This window comes from Colias croceus, chromosome 19 (genome assembly GCF_905220415.1).
Source record: "Colias croceus chromosome 19, ilColCroc2.1".
NCBI lineage: Eukaryota > Metazoa > Arthropoda > Insecta > Lepidoptera > Pieridae > Colias > Colias croceus.
Window position 1 is genome coordinate 18738 of NC_059555.1, and position 10898 is coordinate 29635.

The 10898-nt window shown below is 39.2% G+C and overlaps 1 protein-coding gene across 1 annotated transcript; it reads left to right on the forward strand.

Moving 5' to 3' along the window:
• The first annotated feature begins 5858 nt into the window (after positions 1–5858).
• LOC123700375 (membrane-bound alkaline phosphatase-like) lies at positions 5859–10480 on the forward strand. Its single transcript, XM_045647576.1, has 6 exons — positions 5859–6078; positions 6561–6753; positions 6866–7038; positions 7746–8245; positions 8560–8711; positions 10221–10480. The coding sequence occupies exons 1-6, from the start codon at positions 5947–5949 to the stop codon at positions 10478–10480; spliced, it is 1410 nt and encodes a 469-aa protein (XP_045503532.1). The 5' UTR covers positions 5859–5946.
• The last annotated feature ends 418 nt before the right edge of the window (positions 10481–10898 follow it).

The window sequence follows — 10898 nt, forward strand, 5'->3', positions numbered from 1 at the left end:
CAATAATTACCCTGAAACGTGGAGCCATTGGCTACCCTTTTGGTGTTTTAATTGTACATTCCTCTAAAAAATATACCCCGTATGAATTAGTTTTTGGAAAACCAAGTGAAATTCCGAGTAGACTAACTACTAAGTACTAGCACAGAACCTTTGTATAACCCAGTTTATTATAGTTTAGAATTAAGATATCGTTTGCAAGTAGCACATAGAGACGCACAAAACAATTTGTTAAAAACTAAACAAGTGTGAAGATCTGTATCCATGATAAAAACATAAATCAAGTCCTTCTGCATTCTGAAGTGGGAGTCGAGCATGCTTCGGCACGAATTGGGCCACGCTCGCACCGGGGAAGGTACCACACCCTCACAGAATATCGGCGCCATAGTGACAGTTTACTGTCGCGTTCCGTACGGTGAGTGAGGGGTCCGGAGGCCCACATCCCTTCCCATCCCCTACCCATCCTCTCCTTCCCTATCCTCATTCCCTCCCATCCTCGCCCCTTCTACCTAACTCCTTCCAAATCCCTTACCAGTAGGCAACACCCGTAACCCAGTTACGGTAGTCTATGGGCGGCGCACTTAGCTTACCATCAGGCAAGGCGTCGCGTCGGCTCGTTTGCCTTCTTCTACCATAAAAAAAAAGTCCGATAAAAGAAAGGTCATTTAATATTGTTAAAAAATGAAACTGCAAATAAATTAGATACTTTGTATAATGGTCCATTTATTGTTATTGAAGATAAGGAACCTAATGTTATAATTTTGAAGAACAATAAAGAAGAAATTGTACACAAAAATCGAACAAAATTGTTTAAAAATTAGGAATTTTCTTTTAATCTATTATTTATTAGGTAGTTACTTACTTAACAAAAAAAAATTTAGTATAACATTTTTTTTCTCTCCTACCCCTGTGGTGTAGGGTGTAGTATGTATAGGATCTGTATTCATCATGGGCGTAGCCACGGTGGGGCAGGGTGGGGCGCTTGCCCCACCCTGGCTCTGACCTGGAAGGTACCTATCTAACCAAATCTAAAAAATAAATTATCTAGGTACCGACTAATAAACTTAATATCCGTAAGAAAATTCACACTCGAAAGTCGATCTAAACAAAAAGCTTGCGCACGATTGACCACAAACGTAATCCTTTTGTTTCTCGTTTGTGTGTGTGAGTCAAATATGTACCTATGTGCAATTATTTACCTATAAATTGACTGATTAACAAATTGGCATACGCCCAGCGCTCAAACGGCTGAAGTAAGGGACACATTTTTGGATGATGACCATAAAAAATGCTGAAAGATCCAGGTGGAGCTTCCCTCGTCATATAAAAGAAAAGTTTTTGGCCGATATCCTAGGAACTATCCAATTTAGGGCAAAAGTTAATAAGGCTTTTTTGTAGAGAGTAAAATTTTGCATCTTTTATAGGTACCCTATAAACGTTTTGTTAAACTTACCATTAACGATTTTTGGCCTATTTTATGGACCGGTTTTTCGTTTTTGGCTTAGATTTTTGGCTAACAACTCTTATAATATTGGATTAGTCAATAAAATGAATTTTTAAGAGCACAACAACTTTTGTTTGAAACTTTTTTTTTGCACACACTTTTTGAGTAATTTACCGTTAATTTTGGATCATTGGGCTTAAAATAGAAATTAATATTAAATACAAATTCAACAAATTAATTAAAATTTATGTCCTGGTACTTAAAACTTAATAGTTTATTTCCTCACATCATGCTATAATAATGGACTTTTTAAATATTTTATTTTATTATTTTTCGTACAACTAGGTATATACATAATATTGAGTAGTTGTTTTACATTCGGATCCAAGAATAAAATAAAAAACGAAAGGAGAATATAAAAAAAATTAACTATAAATTCACTTTTCAATAAAAAAATCTAAATTTTCTGAAAATTATTGCCGTTTCAGAAACGGCGAAAATTCATTTGATTTGCATATCTCTTCTATGTCTTCATTACATCCGTAAAAATACTTTTGGGCTGCCGCGTCACCCGCCGAGCGCCCGCACACTCTACAACTCCAAAAATATGGGCACTAGTACTAAAAAATGGATAAATGCATTTTAGTGATTAATCCAATATTTTAAGAGTTGTTAGGCAAAAACGATGAACCGTTTCATTAAATAGGCCATAAATCGTAAACGGTAAGTTTTACAAAAAAGTTTATAAAAGATGCAAAATTTTACTCTCTACAAAAAAAGTCAAAACAACGTTTGACCTAAAGTGAATACTTTCCGAGATAACGGCCAAAAACTTTTTTTTTTAAGATTGCGAGCGAAGCCTCACTTGGATCTGTCATTTTGTGTTTTTATGGTCAGAGATCCTGAATACCTAACATAAAAATGAAATTGGATCGGAAATTTAGTATGAGGTTATATGCTTTATTTACTAGGTTATATCTACAATTTGAAATGGTTTAATTTTCCATTTACGTAGACATGTTTAATATTTTTCATGATAAAAAGAAATTAAAACTATCATTTAATTATTAATCATATTATGGTATTTATAGAAAGATTTAGAGAAAGAAACTATCTAATATATTTTTAGGGTTCCAAACCACAAAAGGAAAAAAAAACAGAACCCTGATAGGATCACTTTTTTTGTCCGTCTGTCTGTCTGTCAAGACCCTTTTTCTCAGGAACACAGACATTATCATGCTGAAATTGTGAAAAAGTCAAACTTACGCAATCAAAAAGATGAAGCCGTTTTGCTGAAAGTTTTCGACATTCGCATGGGTCGCAAGGAATCAAACCTACAAAGTACTTCCCGTGAACCCAGAATGAATGAAATTTTGTATGATATTGTCTTATTACAAAATTTCAAGGTTTCTTTGATTCCTTTGTAAATGTCCAAATGTGTGAAAATTTGCAACACAAACGGCTATATCTTTTGAGTGTGTTGGTTTATAAGTTTGTATTTTTTTCACAGCTTCAAGAGACGGTAGAATAAAAAGACGGTATTCAATATTAATTTCAGCTTGATACTGCCCCGCGTTCCTGAGAAAAAAGGTCTTTTTAGACAGAGAGACCAAGAGACGGACAACGAAGTGATTTTATAAGGATTTCGTTTTTTTTCTTTTGAGGTCCGAAGCCCGAAAAATTAACCGGGATAAGACCACGTGTATAGTTGCCAGTTACATATTATTTTTTATTGTTGCCCCACCCTGAACCCATGGCTAGCTACGCCCATGGTATTCATAAGTTTAAGTCAGTTATAATAAATCACTCGAGGCAGATATTATACGTGTTTCATTACCCCGTAACCCGCACACTACATTCCATTGCGACATTATTAGTTGTTAAATCTATGTTATTATAAAGCTGAAGAGTTTGTTGGTTTGACCGCGCTAATCTCAGGAACTACTGGTCCGATTTGAAAAATTCTTTCGGTTAGATAGCCCATTTATTGAGGAAGGCTATGTGGGTAGGACGCCGTGACAAAAAACTTAACATGAAACTGCGCCGCGAGCTGAAAAAGATTGGGAACCCCTGGGCTTATACTATGTATATTATCATCATTTATTACATAATATTTCGAATACTTCTCAAAAACGAACAACATAACTTTATGCTTAGATCGTATCATATCTACCTATACATACCTATAATAAATCTGTAGAAGGGTCAATTCTGTACATTGAAAATATTGAAAAAATAACTAGCAGGGGGTGTTACTGGATCGATACCAAACCCAAATATGTGATTAAAAAATTTTTTGTCTGTCTGTCTGTCTGTCTGTCTGTCTGTATGTGAAGACATCACGTGAAAACTACCGGTTCGATTTCGATGAAACTTGGTATAATTATACCTTATTATCCTGGGCGTAAAATAGGATACTTTTTATCCTGGAAAAATACGTAGAAAAAAAATTAATCTAAATTTTTCAGTTATCCATAGACGTTGTTCTGTAGTAGGTACCGCGAACACACGTTGCGTATTATTATAGACCTAGCCGTATTTGGGTCCAATAGATATTTATAAGATGTCATTGTCCGAGTTACTCAAAATGGAGAAATAAACCATCCACGCAAAGACCGACATCCGCGCGGACGGAGTCGCGGGCGGAAGCTAGTAATAAAATATTATTGTATTAAGTAATGAGGTATTGTTAGATTGCGGCCCATACTAGCGTCCGCGACGTCATCACTAATTAATTATATTTATTACTAGCTGCGCTCCGCGGTTTCACTCGCGTGGTTGGTCTAAGCGTGATAATCATGATGATACAATAATATTTTATTACTGATTATACGATCTAAGCATAAAGATAAGTTGTTCGTTTTTAGAAGTATTCGAAATATTATGTAATAATATTATGATATCTAGCTACTAAGTAGCTGAGATTGAGTGTTTCTTGTCGGTTCTTCTCCACAGATACTTACTGCTTTCTGAATTTTGGTTATTGGAAAATGTTAAAAATATTATGTTACGACGATTCAAAAGTGCTTCTAGAAGAAGTCTAATTGAAAAATAAATATTTGAGTTTTGAGTTTGTACATAAGTACTAGGGTCTAGGAGAATAGCTATATTTTGTTATGCGTATTGCGTGTGCTGCAATTTTATTGAATTTCGCATCACTTAGTCACTCCACAGTTTTTATTCACACGTGTTAGTATTGTTCAGATTTTTTTAATATTTATTTTCGCTGACGCGACTTTTCCTGCCAAACCCGTGAATTTGATTTGCTTGAAAAATCGATTGTCCGCAACTATTAAATAAATTTAATCTCATAGTTCCTACTAGGTACCCGCGTAATAAAATTACACCTTTGGTTCCTCCTCTGCGAAGGGCCGTATTTGGCCGCAATTCACACAATTATAGATTAAGTAGGTAAGTCAACGATGAACGAGCATGCCAATTTTATTGATATTTTTCATGACAATAATAATTATTATTGTAATAAAATCCACAAGTATTTAAAGGAAGTATCTTAATTTTGTTTATTTTTAAATGTTTTTTTTTTTTGCTTTGTGTACCACATAACTAGTGACTTGACTCAATAATCATATTGTGATATCCTGTAATTGTTTGTCACAATTGTCATTTTTTTGTTATATTATGTACCCTAGCTATAAGTATTGTTTTGACTGATGTTGGATAACCTAGTTATATAAACAAAATTGAAATAATTACATGGCCGTTATATTTTCGCACTTTTCTTAATTTTATGGCGCGTATTTTTTGAGTTTTCTTTTCATAAGATCCTCCTCCTGTCAGTATCAAACACATGAAAATAAAATTAATCGAAATCGGTCCAGCCGTTCACGTGTGATGCCGTACAATTAGAGGTATAAGGATTCATTTATAAATAAGTATAGGAGAGATTTTATAATTTGCATTTTTCAGAAATCTTCGACATTGCGTTATCAGTTTCCTTACTTATCATATTGTGTATTTTACCCTTGACCATGATTGAGCAATATCAAAAATCTATTTTCCATTGTTCTCAGAGTTAATGTAGGTAACATTAACAGCTACGGAGATTATAATTACATACTTTATTTTTGCATTATTGATACCGTCGAACTGAATAACCGTAGCGAATACTTTATGCCGTCGACGCTGGAAAGAAACAACGCAATTTATATATGCAAATTTGCTCTTGGTCCCTTGGAAGATAAGATAATGAATAATATAAAATGTGGGCGCGGCGGGCAACGGCTCCACAACTCCACCGGAGAAGCAGCAGCATGGGCACCTTCCTGCGAGCGTGCGCAGTGTGGCTGGCGCTGGCGGCGAGCGCGGGCTGGGCGCACGGCGACAGCTACCACCCGGAGCAGCGCGCGGGCGGGTCGGCGCGCGCGGCCCGGCCCGCGCCCGACGCGGCCGAGCGCACGGCCGAGCACTGGTTCGCCGAGGCGCAGGCCGGCATCGCCGAGCGGCTACGCTACCACCGCACGGAGGGCAGCGCACGCAACGTCGTCATGTTCATTGGAGACGGCATGTCCGTGCCCACGCTGGCCGCTGCGCGCACGCTGCTGGGCCAACGCAACGACAGGCCCGGCGAGGAGGCCAAGCTGTCCTTCGAGAAGTTCCCCACCGCTGGCCTCAGTAAGGTAGATACTTAAACGACATGTAAAACTAATTAAGATAATAGCAAACGTAATCTTAGTAACCTATATCAGCCCAACTTCAGGAAAAGTATTTTTGGAACGAAGCTCCTTATCGCGCGTTGCGAAAGGGGGCTAAACGGAAAAAATTAAGACCAAAAGTTGTAACGACCCTTTTTGCTATAGTTGTAAACCAAACGGTCTGTCTGTCTGTCTGTCTCTTTTTCTCTCTCTCTCTTTCTCTCTCTCATAGAAAGCAGGACTTCTATTTCCATTTCGTCGTTTTTAAAAATATAAATATAACTAGAAAGGAACTTCGTTCCATCCGGGTTACGCTGGCACCTCTCAAGTTTTTATTCCAAATTTCAAATACCTAAATCCTCTCCTGTGAGATCGATAATTAAAGATATACCTAGAACATATTAAAGCAGAATTTATTTTTATTGTTCGAGCGTGTCGCTTGAATGAGAATTTATACGTTTATTCAGACGTATTGCGTAGACCAGCAAATCGCTGATTCGGCCTGCTCGGCCACGGCGTACCTGTGCGGCGTGAAGGCGAACGAAGGCACGATCGGCGTGACGGCGGCCGTGGAGCGCCGCGACTGCGCCGCCTCGCTGCGTCCTGACGCGCGCCTCGACTCAATCGCCGCCTGGGCGCTGGCCGACGGCCGGGACGCTGGTGAGGCTCACGGTTATGCTTTCCGATGATAGCTATTTCATCGAATCGAATGTTTCTTTTCTATTAGTCTAGAAATAAATACGCTCGGTGTTTTTTTTTTCTGTTACAACAGGTATCGTTACGACTACGCGAGTGACTCACGCGTCTCCCGCTGGCGTGTTCGCTAAAATCGCAAATCGCGATTGGGAAAACGACGATTCAGTCCGCAGAGCCGGTCACGACCCTGCTAGATGTCCCGACATTGCTCAGCAGCTGGTGCACGAGAAACCTGGAAATCAGTTTAAGGTTAAAACCGGCTCATTGTGATCGTCGATTTCATTTTTCTGCTTTAATAATACCGGAGTTAGTCGTATTAAAACTTAGGATTAAAAACATTATCTCGATTCAGACTCAAATGAAAATTATAAAAATGAAAAATTTTCGTTACCAATCAACGACTGCAGTTTCATATGTACATAAGATATTTAAATTTCACATACTATAGTAATTGTCCCGGCAAACGTTGTTCTGCCTTACTCACTTATGACTTATATGTATGAAAATATATTATGTGGGCCGAATCTCAGATATCTACCCGGTAGGCACACAAAATTGTATGAGAACCAGTCCAGCCGTTTCGGAGGATTATGGTTACTAATATTTTGACCCGAGAATTTTTTATTTTACTAGCTGCCCTAGTAAACGTTGTTCTGCTTTACTCTTATCGCTTAGGGGTATGAAAAGTAGATGTTGGCCGATTCTCAGACCTATGCACAGAAAATTTCATAAGAATCGGTGCAGCTGTTTTGGAAGAGTATGGTAATTAACGTTGTGACACGGGAATTTTATATAATATTGTGTATAATATTCATAAGTACGTCACTAACGTTCAGGATATAATACAATAATCCAAACGAATTTGTGTTACTGTAATATTTTTAATAACTAGGTACTTATCAATACATTTTTGAAATATTATAAATCGATTATCTAATAATTTATTTTCATATCAGGTTATATTAGGCGGCGGAAGACGAGAGTTCTTATCGCAGGGCACGCTCGACGAGGAAGGAGGCGCAGGGCTGCGCACGGATGGGCGCAACCTCATCGAGGAGTGGCAGCAGGACAAGCGCGCCCGCAACGCCAGCCAGCGCTACGTGTGGAACCGCTCACAGCTGCTGGCCGCGCAGGCCGACCCGCCCGACTACCTGCTGGGCCTGTTCGAGCCCAGCCACATGCAGTACCATCTGGAGGCCGACCCTGCCACCGAGCCGACGCTCGCCGAGATGACCGAGACGGCCATTCGTCTGCTGAGCCGCAACGAGAGGGGCTTCTTCCTGTTCGTGGAGGGCGGGCGCATCGACCACGCTCACCACGACAACTACGCGGAGTTGGCGCTCGACGAGACCATCGAGCTGAGCGAGGCCGTGGCGCGCGCCGCCACGCTGCTGCCCGAGCGTGACTCGCTGCTCGTCGTCACCGCCGACCACGCGCACGTCATGGCCTTCAACGGGTACGCGCCCGCTGTCGGGGCCTTGTCAACCGACAGGGAGAACGATTCGATTTGCATTTTTTATTGATGGATTAGAGTATGATTAATAAGAATGAGAATTTTAATTGAGATAAATTAAAGAAAAGAAAAAAGTTAAAAGTTCACATAAATTATATAGGCAATTTTTTTATTATATAATATAGAAAATGACACGATGCGAACTCACCGCATGGAAATCTAGGCAGTTTTTGGAATTCGATAACCTTATGCGAGTACATATTTAAAACAAAAAAGGGACAGATAAGAAATAAAAGCACGTTTATATTACGCAACAGGTACACGGGCCGCGGGTCGGACATCCTGGGCGTGTCGGACAGCCGGGACCGCGACCAGGTGCCGTACATGACGCTGTCGTACACCAACGGGCCGGGCCACCGCGCGCAGCCCGACGGCCGCCGCGCTGACGTCACCGCCGAGCCCGACTTCCGTGAGTCCGCGCGACACCCGACTCCCTGTCGCCTTCATTTCGACACGTGCACACGTTACGTGCGCTCAATTTCTACATTTTATTGATAAAATATGTAAACTGAAAGCCGATCGAATGCAGATTGAAAACGTGATAAATACCTACTAAGGCCAATTTGAAAATTCAAAGATCAAAATGTTTACATAATATTATCTAGATTGTAGATAACTTATCGAAATAATCTCGAAACGACTCGTTATACGAGTCGTAATTAATTATATTTTAACGATAAGTAGTCGCTTATCCCTAATCTGTATCGAAACGCATTTTATTTTATTTTACGAATTAGGCATTAGGAAAGGAGAACACCCAAGCTCCATACAAAATTAACCCAGTCCCGACGCAAAAGGAACTTATCTCAGTTTTTTGTGTATTTTATGTAAAGTATTTTTTGTTATGTGTGATTCCCGCAGGAAGGGGCCTTCTATTAGATATTGCCATTAAAAAATTAAAAAAATGCTAATTATTATTTCAGAAAAAAAATGAAAATGACATTGCATTGAATATTATTAACTGGAAAAGGATTAAAATGATAGTGAGAATTATATTGCTTCTATAATACTGATTAAGAATATTTTTTATCAAGATTATAATAGGCTAAATCATTTTTATTCACATTTATATTTCGATGTCAAAGTAGAAAAAAAAGAAGTATTATTTGACATCGAAATATAAATGTGAATAAAAATGATTTACTTACGCCATTATGATCTTGATAAAAAATATATTTAAAATCAATATAGGTAATTATCACTATCACTAAAGTTTCACCTTTTCGAGTTTTAAGACGAAGTATTAATTGACATAGAACTTTAATGTGAATAAAAATGTTTTACGCTATCATAATCTTGATAAAAAAATATTCTAATTCAGTTTAATTCTAGTAATATAATTCTCACTGTCACTAAAAACTTTTTCGAGTAATATTCAATTCAGTGTCATTTTCAATTTTTTTTCTGAAATAATAAATAGCAATTTTTTAATTTTTGAATGGCAATATCTAATTGAAGGCAACTTCTTGCGGGCATCACCTTGGGCATCACACATATCAATAAATACTTACTCTACATAAAATACACAAAAAACTGAGATAAGTTTCTTTTGCGTCGGGACTGGGGCTTTTTTGGGTGTTCGTCTTTATCATTATCATGTCAATTTTATTATTTTATAACCACATAGAGAAAGATAATAATTTTATATTTATGGATCTCATAACTCTATAATATCCAGAGACGAATCGTACCCGGCCACATTCTACATAATAATATTATATTCTATAAATTCTACACAATATATCCTATACGTACATAGGCTCCGAGTAATAAATACACGGACCCATCATTTTCGTACTGTTCATCCTTATGGTCGAGCGCAAGCAGAATCACGAATGAAATAAAACTGCTGCGATTTTCCATACTGGAATCGAACGCGAGGTGTGTCACCCGCCACTGACCGCTGGGTTGCCCGCAGGCGCGCTGCACTGGCGCTCGCACGTGGAGGTGCCGCTGAGCTCGGAGACGCACGGCGGCGACGACGTGGCCGTGTTCGCGCGCGGGCCGCAACACGCGCTGTTCTCGGGCGTGTATGAGCAGAGCCAGCTGCCGCACCTCATGGGCTACGCGGCGTGCCTGGGCCCCGGCGCGCGCGCCTGCCCCGCATCCGCCGCGCCGCCCGCCGCCGCCCCGCTGCTACTGCTGCTCGCCCTGCTCAACCTCGCTCACCGCCTCTAGCGGGTTTCATTATGTATACGTAGCTTTAAGTCCATTATTCGTTATTTATTTCTTAAATTTCACGATTGAGACGATCATTTGTACATAATACGCATTATCCAGATTATACGACATTATACGACGATATTATACGACACGTTTACTTGGTATTTTGTTTTCTTAATATCTCTTAATAGTTGTAACTAGGGGTCCGCCCCGGCTTAACCCCCGGTACGTATTTTATTTTTTACATTATATAGCCAGGCAGTTAACTGATTTATCACCTAATGTGAGTCTTGATGCCATCTATGAAAGGATACCACCAGTCTTTATACGTTTATGTTCCTCATCTTTCGTAAAACCGTTAACTCTGTTATTTAATAAGCCCTTAATCGAAGGAACATTTCCTTCTTTATGGAAGCTAGCCAAAGTGACACCA